This window comes from Plectropomus leopardus, chromosome 13, assembly GCF_026936395.1.
Source record: "Plectropomus leopardus strain MGB_pleo_1.0 chromosome 13, ASM2693639v1, whole genome shotgun sequence".
Lineage (NCBI taxonomy): Eukaryota > Metazoa > Chordata > Actinopteri > Perciformes > Serranidae > Plectropomus > Plectropomus leopardus.
In genome coordinates, this window is record NC_142188.1 from 12557950 (window position 1) to 12580655 (window position 22706).

The 22706-nt window shown below is 39.0% G+C and overlaps 1 protein-coding gene across 31 annotated transcripts in view; it reads right to left on the bottom strand.

Annotated features, from left to right (window-relative positions):
• Positions 1-22706, bottom strand: part of LOC121955007 (ankyrin-3-like) — a 161614-nt gene that overhangs the window by 77941 nt on the left and 60967 nt on the right. For 28 of the 31 annotated variants that reach the window (XM_088086433.1, XM_088086437.1, XM_088086439.1 and 25 more), the window contains exons 2-3: positions 1401-1502; positions 656-754 (exon numbers count right to left, since the gene is read on the bottom strand). In XM_088086433.1, the coding sequence (XP_087942559.1) occupies positions 656-754; positions 1401-1502 (201 nt within the window). Of the gene's footprint in view, positions 1-655; positions 755-1400; positions 1503-1643; positions 1975-9937; positions 10416-10517; positions 10706-22706 lie in introns of those variants that run through there. The other 3 variants (XM_088086434.1, XM_088086435.1, XM_088086436.1) reach the window with 3 other exon arrangements.

Here is a 22706-nt window from a genome sequence, read left to right on the forward strand (position 1 = left end):
TGCACAAAATAGACACTGATAGGCGTTAGGGGGCAAGCAGTGGATTCCCAAGATCTCACACTAATCCCTCAGCATCCTCGGGTCACAATAGAGAGAGGCTTTAATTGGGGAGATTTTCTCCTTGATCTTGAATATTTCATTGTGTACTCTGTTTGTGTCAGCACTAGGCGTGTGGCCTGTGGCAGAGAGGCTGAACCAGACGACTAAATGGGAGTGAAAGCCTCGTGGGCTCGAATCTGAATGTTTTCAGTGGCTCCCCCTCTCAACTGTTTTCAGCATCAGAGTAAAGATGCTTCAAAGGAGGAGACTCTCCCCTGATGTAGTAGAGTACTACAAAAAATATAACACATCTGCTGCTACCTTGTTCTTTTACATATATACTTCCAAGTGATGCACACTTCAAATTTTACTGAACTCCTTTTGCTACATATGTTTTATTATTTCTCGCTTAATTCTCTCACTTATTTCCAGCAGCATTTCCCACAGGGATCATCAAATATTAATCCAATATTAAACCCTAAATGAAACGCTGCACACTTACAGTAGTTGCACCATAGCTGCATGCTGTTAAACCTTAAAGTGCAGCCATGTTTTGTGCTGGATCCAAATATAGTCCTGCGTAACATCAGCTGATAGGTATTGGGGCGGGTCTTACCTTTGTGGCTGCATCCACAGCGGCTTCGAGCTTCAGCAGCTCAGCAACAACCTCTACATGCCCCTCTTTGGAGGCTAGATGGAGAGCGTTCAGACCATTCTGAGAGAGAAATGGAATTTAGTGGAGTTGGTGTAGTTCATGCACAAGAGTATACTGTAGGATAATGTTAAATTGTGCTTATCTCTCTGAAATCTGGGCAAATTGGCTTGTTTAAAAAAATAAAATAAAATGTGCAAGATGGCAATGAGCAACTTACCTAAAAAATGTCAAGAATTTAGTAAAAAGTACAAAAAAAATTCCCCCGAAAATGAGGAAAAAAAGGAATGACCTGGAAAAAGTGCTTTAAAATTATATTAATGCAGTAAAATATTTCAAGAATAATAAAAAATAAAATAGAAATAAAATGATAATTATAGATGCAGTTTTTTTCCCAAGTTTCTGAAAAAATATTTTTTGACTAAATTCTTGCAATTTCTAGCCAAGTTGCTTAATGACTTTTTTTTGTTCAAAAGATATCAAAACAATTTGCTCAAGGTTCAGAGGGTTAAAAGATGGGTTACAATCATGAAATATGTCATCTAGAGGATGATCCTGCTTGTTCAGTTGAGCCCTGGAGCCCTGCATTTGAAATTTAGCTGATGCAGCAGAGTGTCTGTGTGTGTAGAGAAAAATATCTTTAACTCCTAGGAGGAAAGACACTCTCAAGAACATTTTAGTGTCTTGATAAAAGTCCCAGAAAACATACCTGATTGCAAATGTTGATCTCAACCCCAGACTTGAGGTAGTCAAGGACCTTTTCAAGGTTCCCTGCCCGGGCAGCTCGCAGGTAACTGGCATTGCTGTCAGACTGGAGAGGAAGAAGAGAGAGAAGAAAGAGGACATGAGTACGTTAAGTCAGACTCTGAACACATGCTTATCTGCATCAAACTGTTACAATTAATTGCACAAGAGAATAAAAGCACACACGAATGCCAAAATTTTACTGTACCAGGTAGAACTCTGTCATAATTTCTCACATATCCATGAAACATCATAACAGGGGAAAGAATAAAGCCAATATCCACACACACAGAAGGTCCATTGTGCCATTAAAATCAATAAGTCCACTGGTGTCTCAAAATTAAGACACTAAAACATCTAAAAAAAAGAAAAAAAAAGAAAAAGTAAATCCATGAGAACGGCAGCGGAGCCACATTCTAACAATTCACGTCATCCGCCGTCATCCTTTGGATCCCATCCGACTGTTATTTCAGCTTTGTTAAATCCAAAAGTCTCTGATTCCCAAACGTAGGAAGTTCAGTGACCGGGTGGTCCTTACAGCTGCCACAGAGACCTCCTCTCCTCCACAGAGACCTCCTCTCATCCACATAGATGTCCTCTGAATCCACCAGTAAAGCAGTTGTGAGTGTAGTCGCTGTGCTACAAGAAGCAGAGCATACTCTATTCTGCTTGGCTGTCCTTTATTTCACTACAGAAATAGGGCTATGCACACCAAAATAAAATGATGAGGCAAGCATGTTTTTGCCCCCATAACAAATGTGGTGTGTATGAGAGAGAGGAGGAGGAGAGAGGGAGGGGGAGAGATCGAAAGAAGGATGAGAGTAGACAAAGAGATGGAGAAACAGAGAGAAGAAGAGAGGGGGGTTGTGATTCTTTTCAGTGTTCATGTTGGCTCCTAGGACATTTGGTTTGACATAAAATGACACCCAGCAAACTCTGCACATTTTGTCTCCCTCCTTCGCCTCGCAAAGAGCGTTTTGTAAAACTCAGCAGTGGAGTGCACGAGGGAGAGAAGCTGTGATACGCTGCTTCGTAATAGAGGCTCAAAAACCGAATTCCCCCTGAATTATCAAAAGCCCAGACCTGCTAAATTTAGCCCTGCGTCCAGAGACACTTAGGATAAACTCAGCAGGGCCAAACGGTATGAGCGGTTATCCAACATTGTACTCTCCGCCTCCCCCTCTGCCAAAAATAACCCTGACAAACACAGAGAGGATCTGACCCAAAGCCAAAAAGTGAGTGAACAAGACATCCAGTATCAGATTGTTCCGCTGATAAGGCTGTTTAAAACTGTGAGAGGAAAGTATTTGTATATTTGCACAAACAAAACAACGGCAGATGAAACCGTGTTAACTGGAAACAAAGTCATTTCCTGATTACAAGAAACCATTAAAGCTCATATCAGCTCACATCTACAAATGCCTTCTTCCAATTTCCATCCCCCAACCCCCAGACAACCGTTTGATAGCACTGAACCACTAATGATGTTTCTGTTCTCATGGCCTTGAGAAAAGTCATGATGCAACACAATGTGTCACTTGCTCACAGCCTGAACCATCGGGATCTTTATCTGTATCTATACCTATATCTATATCTATCTCTGTATATAGTGTTTTCTTTATGTTATTCTGGATGTCAAAGACAAGAAAAGACCAACACTTTCCAAAGCGATGAAAAGCAAACAAACAATTCAATTCATCATCTAAATGTGAGTTAATTCTACATCACAATGCAACATAACAGAGGTAACAAGAACAACTATATTCCACTACTCTTAAGTTATGGACACCAAGAAACAGCGTCCTTCATGATGACCTGTTCGAAACACTCTGGCTCCAGTCCAGTCTAAACCGAGCCAGCAGACACTCCACCAGCGCTCTGCCATCTCAGCATCTCACCTCAACACTGACACTGAAGTAAACTCGCTGAACTTATTCTACGATACATTTATGTTACGTCTTCATGGTATCACATGACTCATAGTGACTAAAATCAGTGCCCTACAGGAATGACATTTCTCTGTGATAAGAAATGGTGCTAAGAAGGGAATATATAAAGATCATGGTGGTCATTCCCTTAAGAGAAACTTCATAACATTTCTTTAAACTATATATTTTATAGTTTTTTTTTTTTTTTTTTGTCTTTGTGTAAAAATAAAGTATATAAAACTGTAGTATGATCATTATTGTGTATGACTTGTTTTGGAACTTTGTTTTTGTATCGCTTTGTTTTTGAATCTCCTCAACTGAGTAGTGAAAGGGTCGTTGAATAGAATATGATACGTAAAAAGGATAGGTACAGTAAGCTTAAGCTCTTTTTGGTCAATGTATTTTTACAAACCGTTTTTCCTTTGTATTTATCTCTTTTTATGTGCATTCTATTTTCTTTTATATGTTAATAAAGATAGAAATAAATACTCCTCCTACTACTACTACTACTTAATCTTCTTAATCTTCTTCTGTTTTACTAAAACTAAGTTTTCTTTTAAAAAGTTTCAAAAGACAGCAAAGAAAAAAGTGGTGTGAGTGACATTTGACCAACTTTAAAGGACAGCCAAAACTGAAAAAAAGACCACACTTTGTCTCTGCGACATTTATTGTTTATAATCTTAAATACCAAAAAATCATAAACACATGGATGGCAGTATGCTTATAAACACTATATCGATATTTACTGAAAGATTTTTTGTAAGTAAATGAGTGCACTTATACTCTTTGTGGCCTCAAATAGTTGAGTGTGTTCCACTTTCTTTTGTTCTTTTATCTGTCTTTTGTTCTTTTGTTTGTGTTTAATGTTCTTTTGGTTTTTGATACTCTGGATTGTTGATTGACAAGCACCCTTTTGGCTGTAGAAGAGCTTTAATTTGATATATATAACTCATTTTTGCCTAAAATATTAGGTATGCCCCCCCCTTTTTTTTTTTACATCATTAAATAAAGATCTATTTAACAAGTCCAATCATATGATAACTTTATTTACTCTAACAAAGGTTTTAAATGCACTGATAAGAGTCAGCAAGTTTTATTTTGTCTTAATGTTTTTTTTAACCTCTCTGGTAGAACACTTGTGCCAACATGTTGTTTATAAAAGTGCACTATGAATAAATATACCCGTCTTTCTGCAACACTATAAATGACTGAAAGCCACGCAGCTTCTTTATGAATTATTCAAGTCAAAATCTCTCCTCGTATTACAATAACTGTGCAGCATGTGTGCATCTGCGTGCACGTCTGCATGCTGGTACACATGTTGCTTACATAACCGGCATGTGTGTGTGTAGAGCACGTCTGTGTGACCCTCGACTCTCAGGCTTTGTGTCACTAAATGCTTGACCGCTCTAAAACCTCTGACATGGAAATGCACGGGTCGCACTGCTGTGGACAGGCAGCGAGCATGACAACTGCTCAGTGATTTACACCATCAAATATTATGTAAGTCAGGCCATAAACTGAGACCAGAAATAGAAACAGCTATTAAAATATGGAGGTCTAAGAGTATTTTTAAAGTTTTACATCTTTGCAAAGGTTACAATTTTGGAAACAGTTTTCCAATATCACGCAGAGCTCTTTGCCTTTCCTTCTGCCCAAGCTTAAGTGCCAACAGATTAAGCAGTCTTCACCCAGAAGTCACTATTCACTGCTCTCGTCAGTTTATCCTTTAATGCCCGCAGTGAAAACCAATGACCAACATGTCCAAGCCTCCATCCACATCCCATCTATGACCAACATGAGGGATCTTGAAGTCGCTGTGAATGAGGCATTACACAGGACGGGGCAAGAGATTAGTAAGAGAAATATCATTAAGCCTTCACAGATCAGAGGTTCAAAGAAAATGGGGCCATTAAAGACTAGGTTAAGCCTGAAGGAAAGCATTAATCTAATGTTAGATAGAAGGGAGGGGATGAGACAGAGAGAGAGAGGAATATGACATACAAGTGATAGCTGGAAAAGCTGAGAATTTAGCATTCCCAATTACAGTCTTACGAAGTAAAAATGCAGCTAATTTCTGAGTAAGTCGCTGTAAAAAGGACTATTAACCATCTCAGTTTTAATTAAAAATGCCCTCTGGTCACTGACTGGTGTCTGCAGATGCTCTTAAAAAAGGGAGAGGAAAAACTGAAACATTGTGTAACTGTAAAACCTTGGTTTAACAGCAGAAGGGCTGTAATATGTAGGTTAATTAGATTACTGCACCTCTATTTTTTATTTTTAAGAGTCAGAGTGTTCAAAATCCTTGAAGATGAACAACACAAATAAAGCACAATCTGCAAACCCTGTCATATTGCCAAACTGATATTTTAAAGTGCATCAGTAACTGAAAGTTTGAAATATTTCCTAAAGGATTCCTTATTTTCTTTTCTTTTCTTTCTTCTTAATTTTAAAGAACGGTGACAAAGATGTGCATTCATGTGGGACATTTGTAGATGAAAACTTAATTTGTCACTCTTTCAGGTGACACTGTTCATAAAGGATCTCTGTATTACAATACCTTGTTACTCACTGACTGACATATATCCTGACATTATGCACTACTATACTAATATTAAATGATTACAACATTCAGAGCATATCTATTATAGACGGGCTGAGCCAGGATTATGTGAACACTGTCTTTAACATGGAGGCAACTGTGCCAGCAGCTAATGGTGCTAACAGCACAAACAGTGCAAACTCCATGAACAGTGCTGACAAAAATAACAGTGCTGACAGAGCTGATGGTTTTTAACGTGGGGGAGAACCAGAAGGTGGGAGTTATGCAACAATGCCCACGCTGTTAACAGCTGTAAACACCCATAATCGCCATAGCACAGTGCAGAGCAGCAGAAATTAGCTAGCCACTGAGACATGCACACTGAACTCACATGAACTCACATGTGGGCGTACCATCTACCACTACATCAGACAGATTAAAACACAAAGAAGTAGCATGAGTCAATTCCTTATTCAGGATGCCACTACTCCACAATATCTTTCCACAGCAAATAAATGTTAACTGCTATATTAATGCTCAAAATACCATAAACAGAACTTTTAAGAAGGGTTTAAGAAAAGACTGAACTGTTTTCACAATGGAAAAGCGACAAAATCAGGCATAGTAACAAAAGACAATGCTCATACAAGAAGAAAAAACACATTCTTGATTTTCGGGTCTGCTATTAATCGGCACTATTGTTCTAGCCTACACTAAGTAAAGGATATAAGGAGCTATTTGCAGCTGTAAAACACTGGAATAAAAAGTAAAATTACAAAATTCATTTGTTTTGGTTAATTGTGAGTTGAATTCCAAATTCACAGTTTGATGTCCAATGCTGGACACAGTGTATCATTCCCTTTAAGTATAAATTGGTAAAGTATATTGAATTCTTGTAACCGCAAAATAGACTATACAGTAATGCACAATAGTAGTACTACTACTACTAATAATACAAGTGGGTTGTAATATGGAATTGAAACACACTATCTGTCATGATCTCCAATACAAGCTGGGCTGTCAGATTTTTTAGTGTGATTCACATCGTTGATTCTAGACATAGAGATTCATGATGTTTTGGAGCTGCAGAGCATTTGTTTTCATTTGTGCTGAATCTGTGCTTGGCACTTCTCCTCCTCATGACATCAACTCAATGATAGTCGAGATGGATAGAGGATATTTAGATGTATAAAGACTGATATCCCCGGGCCGCCAGACTGTGATGATGTCAGTTTGGCACTCGAGCTTGAAACAAAACAGACACTCACGCAGCTTTTTTTGTAATGCACACATTTAAGAAGGGGTGTATCAAAATGTACATGCCTGCACACACTTTAGGACAGTATTTACTTAAAACACATGCAGGAAACAATCATGTTCACACATAAACAAACAACACAGGGGGTGTTGATGTCATTGCTGTAGGCTCTGGGTGAACTGAGCGAGATTAGAAGAGGAGAGCCAGGCCAGCAGTGGCTGTATTGTTTCACTTTATCCCTCCTGACTGCACAAAACACACAGAGCGCCACAGCTCCACTAGCACAAAGCCAGGGCATCCAGTGTTCGCACCACAACACCCACCAGTGCCAAAGAGCCTCACCCCATCAACATCCATGTGTCTAAACCATCAAACCTCTCAAACCTCCTTTCCTGAACAGTTCTTCTTGTTTTTTTTGCTTTCCCTAAAGGCTAAATATAGCAACCCTATTGATGAATTAATGCCCCCATTTCACTGTCACCGCAAAATCATTATTAAGGCTTTAAGAGGAATGGATGCAAGGCATGTTACTGGCAACACGATGAATAGTAATCTATAACTGGAGTCTTTACATTTTAGAGCCTTCTCTGATTTCAAATGCACAAGATGTTCAATGCGCAGATTTAGATTTTTGTTGCTCTCAAACAAGGTCACCGTAAACATCACAAAACCACATTTTACAAATAGTGCAAAGGTGCAGAGTGCAAATGGTGCTGGAATAATGAGGAATTAAACACCTAAAAGGTTGCTTATGTACATGAAGTTGGCTGATTCGAAGCTACCTTGCAAAATTTCAGGACCACGCCTCAACTGTGTCACTTCCTGCATAAATACTCGTCTAACCCACTGCTGCTGTCCCGCTCTTGTATTCTTCGCCCCTCCCCTCTAGCCTGTTCTTCACTTCCTCTCTTCAACATAGAGTCCTGAAGGGGTTTGTCATGTCCGAGTGCAAAGGCAGATCCCCTGTCGACTCATTTTGACCACAATCACTTAAATTTCTCTGATTGCATTTTTATAGAAAATGTTAGTCTCTCCATAATTACCGGTGAATTCAGTTGAATTTTATGTATAAATCACAATAGCAAATCACAATTTGCCTCAGAGGGCTTTATCGCATGTGGCATCCCTCTGTTCTAAGACCTTCACAGCAGATAAGGAACCCTTTACTAGCAACAAATGGTAGAAACCTCAGGAAGAAACAAGCATCTGAGGAGAGATCCCTCTCCTTGGACAGACGGACGGACAATAGCTGTTGTGTGTACAGAACAGACCTAATAAAATCATAGTAATCCATATGACAAAATGAAACATATAGGGAGAAGAGGGAGAGAGACATCAACAATAAAAACAACAACTACAGTGATAACAGAGTAAAGTGCTGTTTTATTTTCGATGACAGTGCATCAACATCTTCCTCATAGCTGACTGTAAATATCATGTGCCACACAAAAACACTCCTCTATTGTAGCCGTGTTGCTGATGGAAAGCACCACGAATTTCAAGAGCACTGCAAAGAGGAGACGAGTGGCTCAATGTGTCGTGCCCTCTATCGACCACTGAGAGAAATAACCGTGAGAAACTGGAGTGAGTAAATGAATGAAGCTGCATTAAGACACCCGAGGAGCTACTACAACAAGCCATCTTCAACACAGCAACATGATTTTATTACATCTTAAAAAAAATAGTTTGACATTTTGTGACATGTATATTTGCTGTCTTGCTGAGAGTTAAATGAGAAGATTTAAACTGCTCTCATGTCTGTGAGGATATGAAGCTACTGAAATAGGAGATGGTTAGCTTAGCGTAGCAAAAAGACTGGAAACAGGGTTCCTACAGCTTAATGCAAATTTGATTTAGACTTTTTTATTGCCACCTGGAATGAAATTTAAGACCAATTTTACAAGAATCAAAACTAAAGTATAATTTTGCCTAAATGTTTATTGTAGCATAAGACATGACATTTTTGTCCTGTGAAAATGTTACTTTATCTGTACCAAGTGTTGAAAAAAAACTTTATAGAGTGGGACACATGGAAGACAATGAACATATTATCATATAATAATTTATTTTCTTTTTTAGGAATGAATGGCATTTTTGATAGGTCTCTTTGCACGTGAGATCCCACTGCCTGAATTCCTATTATAATGAGTTTAAGAGGAGGAATTTGGGAAATTATTTAAAAGTAGATGTTACCACTTATTTTGAGATTTTACAATGCAACATAAAAAAATGTTTATAAAATCTTATTCCTTGTGTCCAAAAAATGTTAAAGAATCAAGCCATTTTAATAATAAAATGACTGACTGACTCTGTCCAAAAATATTTGTTGGTTAAATCTGTGTCTAAGAAAGCAAAGCAGTGCATATCCCTAAATGTCAAACTATTCCTTTAATAGAGGAAACGTCCAGCTTGCTAAATACTTCACACATGCCTCTATTTAGACAACACGCAGGTGCATGTGCAGTTCATTTTCTAGACTCCAAACTCCCTGATCTGTGCTGGAAAACTCCTGCAGACAAACATATATTTTACACCTGACTGCAGTGGATCAGTTTTTCAAGTTCATACACACATGCACACACACGCCCATGCAGTCATAATGAATGATACAGGACGAGTTCATTCTAGCGGTTTGCAGCACCACTGAACTCACATCAATCTCTGAGACCAGCCAGCAACCTCTCTCATAAAATAACACCAAATCATAAAACAAATCTAAGTTGTCAGAATTAAAATCACACTGTTACAAATGGGAGAATAAATCCAGTACTCACTTGTGTTAGGAAGACAACACCCTCTTCCACTGCCATGTTCACTTTCTTTCCTCTCCTCTGTGTGAAGAGGAGTGAAACCTGAGCTCAGAGTGGCCAAGCAGCCAAGCAGCCAAACTGCCAACCAGTCATCTACTCAATCAGTCCATCAGCGAGCTTTGTCCTTATCTTAACCTCGTGGGCATCCATCCCACCCTGAGGAAAGAGCAAGGTGCTATTGGCTCACGTAACAAGTTTAAAAAAAAAAAAAAGCTCTGGAGGTAGCGGATACAACAATTCCTTCCGCTGTCTGGTTGATGCCCTGCACATCAGGAAGAGGGATGGAGGGAGGAAAGAATTAAGGATGAAGGGTGAAGAGGCAAGGAGAGGAGAGGGGGTCTATCTAACTCTTAAACAAAGCGTCTCGCAGTCTTTCACGCTGCGCAAAGGACACATAACAAATCCCTTCTGCTGCCTCTCTCTCCCCTCTATCCCTTTTTTTTTTTTTTTAAATATGTCAACACGGTAAATCCCTGCTGCCTCGCAGAAGCCTGCCCCTGCCCCAGAAAGCACCTTCGAGTGGGGAGGGTGCACCCTGACTTACCATAATAGCTGAGGCTTCTCCCTCCCTCTCTGCCTCCTTCCTTTTCTTCCTCACCTTCATTTACTCTGAAGGGGGTGTTGGTGGTGGTGGTGGGGGGTGTCAGTGTGATCTTGATATCCAAGGTTGGGGAGGCGAGCGGGGAGAGGGGCCAAACTGAAAATAGCAGCTGAAACAAATACTTTAGCTAAAATGACTCGACTGTGATATGTCCACCCCCCCCCCCCTTCATCCCTCTTGTTATCCCACCCACTCTCCCACTCTCCCTCCCACTCATTCTCTCTGGTTCACTCTCCCTTCCTCCCTCGGTCTCTACCAGCAGCTCTTTATTGTCATCCTGCTTATCAGCTTTTTCCCCCCTAACAAAGACCAGCGTGACTGTGTGTGTTGTGAGTGTGAGTCCACGCTGGGCTACCTGGTTGCATGAAGTCAACCACTGCATCTCAGTACATGGGAGCTAGCAGCAGTGATACTATGTGCGTCTTCTACACTGTAAAATCTGTCAAATTGATTTTACTTTTCTTTTTCTTTTTTTAAATCTGCAAAACTGATTGCCTTGAAAAATGTAAGTAAATATAACTATTGATCTTATATCAAAGACAAAGATAAAGACAAACAAATTATTCACAAAAAAGAGAAAGAAAATAATAATAAAAAAAAACCTTAATGAATAAAAAAAGATACTTTCACACAACAGGTCCCCAGCATACAACCTGCACTGGTTCACCTGCACAGGACAGATGTAATGTACATCCTGTGTGTATATGGTCACTTAAAGCTCATTCGTCAAGCGTAAAAAAAAAAACAATGGATAAATAATAAAACTAAAATAATATAGTAAAAAAATGTATACATTTATGTAAAAGATACATAAAAATAAAAATTGTAAAAAAAGAATTAAAAGAAAATAAGCTAATACAAGAAATTAAATGTTATAAGTCAATATTAATTAAATAATAGTTGCATCAAAACTATTCAGGAGACAATATTTATATTTATTAAGTTTACTTAAGATTTAGTTATATTTCCTTTATTTTGTGAAGATGTTTCAACATAAAAATTAAAAGTTAAAAAAAATTAAATCAAGCTTTCTAAATTTTAGTGACTTTAGTAAACTAAGTTTACTGTGCAATATATCTGTATTCTGCAGGTTAAAAACTAGTCGATCATATTTTTTAATTAATTCTCAAATCTCAAGTATATTCTTGAAGATGTTAACAAAACAGAACTCGCAAGTTTATCATGAGCACAGTCCTCTTTGACTTGGTTTATACTAAAGTTGCTAACACTTAGAGAGAACAAGGTAATCTCACTTGTCATTTTTAAGTTGCAACAATTTCACAAAATTAAGTAAATTAAGTTAAAGTAAACAGACTGGATTAAAAGTAAACATAAATGAAGATTTTTAGTTATTTCCCATTTCCTACTTTCCCAAAGCAATCAGGTTTCAAGGTTATTCAAAGTAACATTAACGTGTCAGATTTTACAGTGCAGGAGGGTTACGAATCCAATAACGGCAACAACAATAACACCAGACGCTATTTTGGGGCGAGCAGACCCCCTCCCCAACAGTCAATGGGGACACTTTAACGGAGGATTAGGGGCTTTTCCTTTGGTATTAGGGACACCCTCTGTCCTCCCACCTCTCACCCCTGAGCAGACACGCCCCTCTGCAGTGAGCTGAGTGGGCGCTGGGGATGAGACGCTCACCCCCACTGAAGCCTCCTCACAAATCCTCCTCATACGGGAAGATAGCAGCCCTCACTGCGCTCCCTCTCCTGATCACTATCTGTGATCTGAGGAAGTTCAGGTTAACATGCAGCATAACTACCGTGTCCATGTTGCGTGTTGGATCTTGGGTTATTACACCTGTGGGTGGTTAATGATCTGATTATCTTATCTTGGACAACCACCCACAGCTGCAGTGTTCTCAAACCTTTTTGCCTTTAGGGAAACTAAACTGTTTTTGCACAAAAGATCAACCCCAGTCACTAGACACAATTAGACCAGTGGTTTCCACCCTGAGGATTGGGACCCCCCAAAGAGGTTACAAGATAAATCTGAATGGTCACGAGATGAGTGATTGGGAAACACAGAATCAAAGAATTAAAGACTTTTCCATAACTGGTTACAACTTACAAACAGTTTAGTTCCTTTGACACTGAGAGTTAAATGAGAGTAATGAAACTCTGCAAGACTGAGGTCCATACAAAAAACGGATATATAAAATTGAGGTTGCCTGCAGAATCGAAAGTACTGGTAAGGGTGAATTTCGTTATCTTTGGAAAGAGCCAGGCTAACTTTTTCTGCTCTTTATGTTAAGCTAAGCTAACAGCCTGCTTGTTGTCGATATTAACCTTTTTAAGTAACTCTCTGTAAAACGGCAAACAAACGTCTGATCTTGCCCCATGTGTATCTCAGGTAAACACTACTGATAAGGTATTGCTTTAGATGGTTAGATGGTTAGACAACTAATACAGTTATGAGAAGATCACGATCATGTTAAAAAAAACACTGAAACACTGATCCTGCTGACCATTTCTAAAAAAATGCATTGCTATATATGATTAGTCAGATCTCCCATTGCCTGTTGGACTGTGGCTCTCAGAAGTGAACAGCTGTCTTCATCTAGAGAAGATAATTTAAGGAGTAAGATACACTTTTTCTATAAAATATGGCAACCTTTTATTAACTACATGGAGAATCTCCCATCACATACGGCTGTATACTGGCCTCCTTATTTTCATTACACTGGTGTTATGATAGACCATTTCATTGTGCTTAATATTATCATGTCTCTCATCTTTCTTTTTTCTCTTCCTTTTATTATATTGTTGTACTTATCTTTTTAACTTTTTGTTATGTAAATGTTATGTAAATGTTTCTGTACTGTCAGATTGTGACTGTGATGTTGTATATTAAAAAAAAGACTGAATGCTGGTTTGTAACAGGATGCAAACTTTGCTCACTGGCATGAAAGTCAGACCCACCAGATTATTCAATTAAAGCATAATTCCTGTAGACACTCGGCTAAATAGAACTGATTGTTATCGGTGGAAAAGCTGCTCTCAACAGAAGTGTAAACAGAGCTGTGGTCATGAACGTCCAGCATGGAAAATCCCTGGCTGGGACACACAGCTATGTTGCTCTTTCCTTCTGCCTGCAGTATTTTGATAATAAATACTAAACAGTATCACACCCATACAGTAAATGTTATTTATAGCAGTAATCTTTTTTTGTTCTGGCTGTAACATTATGCACAGAAACAGACAGAACAGACAGTCACATGCAGCCATCCCGCCGTCAGACGCTGCTTTCACATTCTGTCCCTATTCCAGAGGAATGGCACCACTGCATCATGGGTATTTTCCAGTGCTATCAACTTTCAGAGGAGAGATAAAGAGCGTCAGAGACAGTCAGCGAGGGTTGGAGAAACTCAAAAGGAGAAAGACAGAGAGACGGAGAGTGGTGCACGTCAGAGCTGACAGAGGGAGTGACAGATGCTCTGGACCAGAAGAGTCGAACATGTGATTGGTGGATATCAGGCCCCTTCACGCTAATACTGCAGCGAACAGCCCTCCTTGGGAATGACAGGGTTACCATGGCTACAGGGGGAGGTTACAACAGAAGAGGAAGGGAATCAAGCCTACTTATGTAAAAATTATCTCTTTTGACACAGTTATGCTCACACACACACACACTCTGCACCTCAGTCATTCTTATGTTAGCGCCAACAGTCACATAGAACGACTCACAAATTATGTGAGAAATATTTTTCTAGTGATGGCATTTGTGTTTTTTACATATTTATTGGCACAATTGAGTATATGAGATATTATTAGTAAGAAGTACAAAAATATAAAATGAAGGTTGATCAATATGGATTGCATATCACAGTTTTTTATGTGCATGAATAGATATATGTATATATATATTTAGATTTGCCATGTAGTTTCTCACAGGTGAACAAATTTTCCCTTTTTTGCATTTTGTTTTGTTGATTTTCTGTTATTGTTTTTCTTCTTTTCTTTCCTTTTTTTTTTAGTTCATTAAGTGTTAAAAATCCGACCCAAAGCCAGCTAATATTTATCTGTCCTGGAAAATATAATCATAATAACAGTAATGATGAAATGAAATAATACTGAACACCCATAAACAGTAACTAAAGTCACTTTTTTACATTTTGTTTGGTTCTGTTGTTATATCTTTTTTTTCTCTTTTTTTTTTTTTTGGTTTATTAAATATTTGAAATCTCATCTGAAATTAGACATGCTACTTTTTAGCAGTTGGGAAACTAAATAAATTAGTCATCATACATTATTAATATAGTACGAGAAATCATTTGCAGACATAACTTCCACAGTGGAATTACACAGACGATGCTGAGAGTAATCATTATTAATAAGTAGAATGATTTACAGTTAATTTTATTGAGCTAAAACACTCAAATAAGTTTAGAATATTATTTAACTGCAACATAGCCATAAAAACCAGGAGAGACAACATTTAAAGGTCCAATGTGTAGGATTTTTTCTGCCAATACATCCCCCTAAATCCTGAACAATGGACCTTTACGACAAATCTTATAAATTTGTAATAACTAAATCTAAGACAATATTTGCTCTTATATCACAATATATTGCATTATTTTCCACCTACTGACTATTGACCATTGTCAGTAAATATGATCAATACACTCACATAATACTGAAGAGGTACCAAATTAAAAATACTGTAATATTTCTTGGAAGTCGTGCTTTGTTCCAGAACTGTATTATGCTTATGACATTCAGCCCTAAAAAACACAGATACGCTCATATATTCACAGGGAATAGAAATGGCTCTGGGCAAATCCCTTTGTCTCCCGCCTGGCTTTTCCTTTGCTCATTTCACAAACAGACTCGGCGAGCTCAGCCATCTCAGAGGAGCCATAAAATATAAAAACCATCCTCATTCTGGGGAGTATCCTCAATATTTGTCGGGGAAACATACAACACAGCAGATATTTACTGCTCCTTCTGCATGGAGCTTGCTCAAGGGCACAGCTTCCCTCTGTCACCTGGGACATGAAACCATCGAGGGAGGGAGGGGAGACAGAGAGGAAGTGAGAGGAGAAGGCAGAGAGGAAGGGTAGAGAGGAGAGAAACAGGAGGAGGGGAGGGAGAGTCTCGAGAAGGAAAATAGGTGAACTACTGAACTGGAGCAGTGAGTGAATCATGCAACAGCATCCAGTTTGGGTAAAATACTGTATATGTTTAGATTCATTATCATGTTATTACTTTATTATGAACTCCTCTTCAATGCAATTAAAATATGTATATGTATAAATCCCACAATCACATTTTTGCTGCTTGTTTTGAGGCATACTGAGGGCATACAACTGTAAAAAATTAATTATTTACAACCTCATTATCATATGAGGTCCCTCAGTTCTACTTCTTCTGCACACATGAAGCCGCCTGTCTCTCTACTGTCTGAAAACGGGGACAATAACGCTGACACTGACGTGGAGAACTTAATGTCGTATTGGATTTCATCCAACTGACTCGTCAGCTGTACAGGTGAAATGTACACACTAGTGCACCGTGCTCGATCGATAGCTGTCCCGCCAAGAAGTCACCCTAAAACAGGCTCCAGGAGAGCTGAGGTGAGTCAGAGTAAGAGGAGGGGGGGACGTAACAGGGAAGTGAAGGGGGTGAGAGGAGAGATCGTCAGAAAGATGGGAGAGACTGTAAAAACAGATGCAGAAAAGTCTCCTATGTCAAAGCAAACATAGATGGGTACAGAGGTATAGATCTAGAAAACAGAGGGATCAGGCTTACAGCCAAACAGTGACAATAGACCAAAGAAAACTAAACAACAAACCGGAGTTTACTTAAATTAGGCACAAAGTCACAGACATCAAACTCCTCCTCCTCCTCCTCCTCCTCTTCCTCCTCCTCTAGCCTCGTCTGACCTGCAGCAGACTCTGATCAACAGTCAAACACTGGACTCTGGTGGACAGTCTCCTGCATGACAACTGTGTCCCTTTACATCCACATAGCTGATGTTTACATAACAAATTCAAAACTGAGCTTTTAAATATTTTGCCTCGTTCACATAAAATAACACACTTAACATTTATTTGTGATAGAATCCAAAATAGCCACACATCTACATGCAACAGTTAAGACAAAATGTAAGACATTTTCACCACAAATTGATGCAGAAAATGGAGAAATTGGTGCAAAAAAATGAAACCAGAAAGCCCGAAATCAAGTGCTGATGCTAAAAACTTTGCTGTTATGGACACCCCCATCTCATATGGCTTTCCCAATGTTGAAATGAAACCTATGCCTTTGTGGTGAAGAGAAGATATTTAAGGTTAAATTGGCCTTTATCCCATATTCTTTTGTGTTCAAATTTATGTAATGCTGGCTTGATGCAAATCTCTTTATCCTTCTGTTGCAGGTTACGTATTTATATATTTAGCAGATATGATAGAAATATTATCAATCATTTGGAGTCGTGTTTCTGTCCACCTGATGAATGTAAGTCCAATATTTACTCTGGTTTTGGTCTTTATAAACAACAATATCTGTTTCTTTAGGTGTGAAATGCTCCACTATATTCTCCAGCAGCTGTGTCTGTTTACTGCTTGGTGCTGAGCAGGTTGTATTCTGTGGGTTTTTAAAGCTTTTTCTCTCAAAAACAGCTGTTTGTTGTCATGAAAAAAACAACACTATGCGAGTGGTGAATCAAGGCAGTTAAATTGTGGGCTGTAAAACCAAAACACTGAGCTGAAAGATGCTAAAAGGCTCAGTAGAGCTGAAGGGAGCTGCAGAGTAGATCATCACCACAAGTGATCTCTTTCATTTTACACTCATTTGAGCTATTGCTTTATAAAAAATATCAATTTTTCACCGCTCTAAGACTTCATGAATGAATGAGCATAAGTTCCTAAGCACTTAGTTATTAACACAGTTTGAATGTGTCTTTTACCAAACAGACCTCCAGGTTATGTTTGTATCATTTCAATAATCCATAGCTCACATTTCTAAGAGGTGAAACCATGTCAAGGTAATGACTGAAGAGAAGTCCATAAACCATCTAAAAACACCTTTTGTGTCAAAAAAAAGAAGCAGTTCTCTATAGAGACATTTTCTTATAAGTGACTTCCCACTCTTTGTGATACAGTAATGAGACATAAAATGCAAATGACTAACCAGTAGATGGACTGAAATGACTATTCCCCAATAATGAGAGTCAATCTTGTGTGAACAGCAGGTAGCATACGCGAGCTGCGGGAGCTGAAATTGAGATGAGCTGTACTGTAAGTGTGTGTGTGGCCACATGGAAGAGAGAGAGAGGGGGACATGTGACACAGAAATTTATGAATTTCAATAAGTGTGTGGGAAAGATGTGACACAGAAAGAGGTCAGTCGATTGAAAAGACATCAGAGAAACAGGCACTGGCTGACAGTAGAACCATTCATATCACCCAGTTTCCTAACCACAAACCTCAGTAACCACTGTAGTCCCCAACACCCCCTTCATGTTAGCTCAAAATACACCAACAAGACCAAATGCCAAAACAAAATGTTCGTAATCTACGTTTCTGCACCCTTTGAACCATTTGCACATTTTCTGCAACATTTCTGAATGGTCAAAGTATATTAGCTGACTGAGGAGATGGTGGATGTTGGGACACCTAAGCGAGATGCCTGCAAAGCTGAAAACCACTGTTAAAAACCAACAAACAACAAAAATATTTATTTCTAAAAAGTCATTGCTGTGTTTCCAGCAGCTTCTTAGCCACCAAATCTGGATGTTTTTCAGTCACTTTAGTGCCATGGAAATGCAGTTGACAAAAGTGCTTCTCCAGCTGTGATTGTGGCTCCAAAAATGGGTTTTAAAAGCCAAAATCTGATCTTTTCCTAAACATAATCAAGTTTTTTTGTGCCTGAATCTTACCACATATATATAACATATATTGACAAATGTAACATATCTGTGGTTTGCAGAAATGTACGATGCCAACATATTTTTGGACAACTGTGTTCCATAAGGTTATCAGCATTACAGCCACATGCTTCCCTGGTTGCATGGCATAAATGGACTGATGCTGTAATGCACACTTAATGGACAATGATGAATATCCGACACACAAACTCACTTTCCACACACACAGAGGCACATACACAGCCATGCAAAAGGAACATGGATCAATTATTTCTTCTCTTCTCTGTCTCTCGGGGTGTCGTATAAACTTGAGCAGCCTGAGCTGATATGACATGATTAATTAATCTAATCACAAGATTGACTTTTTCCTCAGTTTGTCACTTTGTAAGGGGACTGTGTTGGTTTGAGCTGTAGGGTATCTGTTGCGAGGATGTTAGATCCGCCACTGATCCAGAGAAGAGAGAAGAACAGGGAGATGCAGCCTGCTCCCCAAAAAGTGTTTAATTTCTTCCACTAGCTATCTGTAACTGTGTGCTGTTTTGCAGGAGAGAAGAAAAATTACTCTCTTAAGTCACTTTGAAAACAGTACACAAACGAAGATAATTAAACTACTTCATCAACTCCAGACATCCATTGCTCCCCTCAATTTGTACAAATCAGGTGGAAAAGAAGTTACACCGATGGAGAGACAGATGTGAAAAAGCTTTGAGAATCCCCTTTTTTTCCTTTTAGGTCCCCTTTCCCTCCAACTTTCCACACCCCCACCTCTCTCCAACAAATCTTTACTAGCGTCCCTGTCTTTTCTTCCTCCAATCAATCTTGCCTCTACCCAGCTATACCGTCTCATTTCTCCCATTTCTTTCCTTTTGTCTTTCCCCTACGTGTCCCTTTTCCTCCCTGTGCATAGCCATCACCATTCAATATCTCCATTACATATCTGCAGGGTTCCGACAAGGGTGAGTCAAATTCAAGGGCTTTAAAGGACTTTTTCAAGCACTCATTTTTATTTTCAAGGATGAAATTATTTTCTCCACAACTATCTGTTTCAAGAAAATAGTTCAATTCTTAAATGGAGCAAAAACATGCTTCCAAGGCTTAAAATCAATGTATTATAAATCAATTGCTGTTTATTAACTGCCAAACTGCAGCCTAAATCTTACACTACTGGCTGATGGTGCTCTGGTGTTTTGCAGGCTAGTGAAACATCCCGGTGCTGACAATTTACTGATATTTACCATCAATTGGCGCTCATACAGCATCATCAAATAATGTGAGTCACAGACAGTCTTTGCTTCCTCATTTAAAACAATTATCTAATACAGTTTATAAAATAATTTATCATTTTGTTCTCTTCTCATTTTCATTCAAACACTTCTTCAAGCACCAAGTAAAAAATGTCTGATTTTCAAAGTATTTAAGGACTTGAGTGGCAATTTCAAGTACTTTAAGCACCTGAAGCACCTTGTATGAACCCTGTATCTGTGCTGCCCCATCTTGCCCTCTTCTGAGCCTACATGGCAGACTTTGTGTGGGTCTGCATATGTGACAAAGACTTTATAAACCACCTGACATCAACAAGTAACTTAAGCTTCGCCATCTATGTATCCTATCTGTTCCACTGGGTTAGCACCACAGCTGTGCTACAGTGAGTGAAAGTACTTTGGGCAGAGCAGGAGACTCAATGTCCATCTGGGTCCTGAATTTGACAGGGCATGGCTAAATTGAAGTCAAGATGACTTTCAGACTATAATGAATTTCGAAGGTGTCTCTTGAGATGTTTTGCCAGTTTTTCTGTCCATTTCCCTTTCCAATGGCCGGGTCTGCTTCTGTCAGATTCAGCGCACTGATCTAAAGAAGGTGTGTGAGTGTGAGTGGCTGTGTGCAGCCTATGTGTGTGTGTGAGTGAGTGGAGATAATTATCTCTCTGCTGAGACCCCTACAGCAGACAGAGAGGCTCTCCTCCAGACTTTATGGAGAGGAAAAAGCCAAGTCTAAAAGCTTCTTGTCCGCATTATCACCTCTCACAAAACCACCTCAGTGGAGGAAAACATTTAGCTCTCACACAGAACAAAACACCCACTGTATCTGGAGTGTGTGTGACTTATGTTTGGAGAGACTTTTTCGAAACTTTGACTTTCTCCATTGGGAAAATAAAAAGATTCTGTAGTCTTGTTTGCATTCGAATTATGCCGACACCAAATTACTTTTCAAGCAATGTCACTGTGGCAGAAAAATGTCCAATGTCTGAATAAAAAAATGAGAGTTTTACCTCAGTTGGTGCGTGATTCTGCGATTTTGATTGTCTGGTGTAAGGTGGTCATAAAACTAAGTCTGTGCTGTCTTCAGTCAGTATTTATAGTCTTAGTTGTAAGTCTTGGCTCATACAAGTAGAAAAAAGAAAAGCTGTGCTTTCTTGGGCACCAAACAAGAGGCAGCAAACTGGGTAGACAGTAAATATAGAGGGCACTCTGGAGAGGCAAGAATGTAAACAAGTCTGTGTTCAATTCTAATCCACCAACCAGCACTTATTTAGTCAAAAATTTTAATTTTTTGAAACCATTCCCATGAACATTGATTACCTCCATGTGTGACGTTTCAGGACCAAGCACTTCAGAAAAAAGTGCAGAGATACGTCACATTGCTATCTGTATGGACTGGTCACCTGACAGGTCTTGTGAGTTTAAAATCCAAAGGTGCCTACAAATAAACATGTGACATACTATGCACATAAGGGGTGTAGTGTGCAGACTCTATTTTTGTATCTGCTTTTGTCCTGTCCAGCAGTATCTAAGTGCTTTTGGATGTGCATGTTGCTAGACTTTTTTTCTTTTCTTTTTGAGACCATTCCCCTCTCATTCCCACTGCCTCCTCCCACTAAAATAGTGCTAACAGGGGCGACCAGTAGCTCACCTGGCAGAGTGAGCACTATACACAAAGGCTTTGGATTTGCTGCATGTCATCCCCTCTCTCTCCCCCTTTCATGCTAGACTTTTCCTATCGAATAAAGGCAAAAAGCCTAGAAAATAATCTTTAAAAAGAAAAATAGTCCTTACCAGTGGCGGCTGGTAAGGAGTTGGTGTTTGTCCGCAAATACAATTTATCTTTATGGATTATATCGATGCTGAATTGACAAGAATATGATCAACATATAAGACCTTTTATCTTGTGTTTGTGGAGTTATGTGTTTCAGCAGACAGGTAAGGAATTGTTAACATATCATATGTCTTAAAGGCAATTTGGTGTAATATTTTCCACCAGAAGCAAAATGGGAAATATTCACAGAAGGAATCTAGTTGTAGACTTGCACATAATGATCCTGCAAGATCAACAGTCTTTGCAAAATGTTATAGTGTATAACTAAAAACTCACATTGTTGTAGATTTGTGAGAGTGTCACACTTTTAAAGTCTTTTCAAAGTCTTCCAGCATTAAATCACTAGTTTTCTAAATCGTTAAAATAGAAACAAGGAAAACTACAAAAGCACTGACAGTGTTTAATGTTGTGCACACTTGCTCATGATGCTTTTAAACCAAGAGAACCAGACAAAGCAGTTGCAGAAATCCCCCTGATAAATAATTTAAGTCAAGCAGTTTGAAAGATAAACACATGCCTCTCTGCCAGTCAAAAACCATGCTCTAATCTTCCAACTCAAAGATTTCCACAGCAAAAAGCCAAAGAACAAAACCAGGCATTCACTGTCAAATAAAATCTGTCAGAGAAACAAAACAAAATCTGCTGTAAATGTCATTTTCTGTAGCTTCCACCATAACATTTTGATAGCTCATAAAGCTATCTTTAAAACAGAAAACAGAGGTCTGTTATTTTGGCCTGTCAGGCGGCGCTGAATGAAGCGGAGAGTGCTGTAACTGTTTTTCGCCTGATCTTTGGCAGCTACAGAGCACCAGACGAGAGCAGACCACGAGCCATCTGTCCGCTCTGAACCCCCGTCAGTCTCCACACAGCACGCGCACGCACACACACACACGTAGGCAGACGCAAACGTGCACGCGAGTACCCAAACTAAACATATACACGCACTCAGATGGCTCAGTAAACATGTTAAAATTAAGGGACAATATACTAATCCTCCATGATCACCTTTTGACATGAGGCCAACCGGACCAAATGCTCCATCCAGACGTGGAGGGGAAGATAAAAGAAGTATTGTGGAGAAGTAGAAGAGTGAAAAGGGGATTTACATTCACCAGTACGACTGCTGATCTTTCATTTACACTAAATCTGTGTACCCTC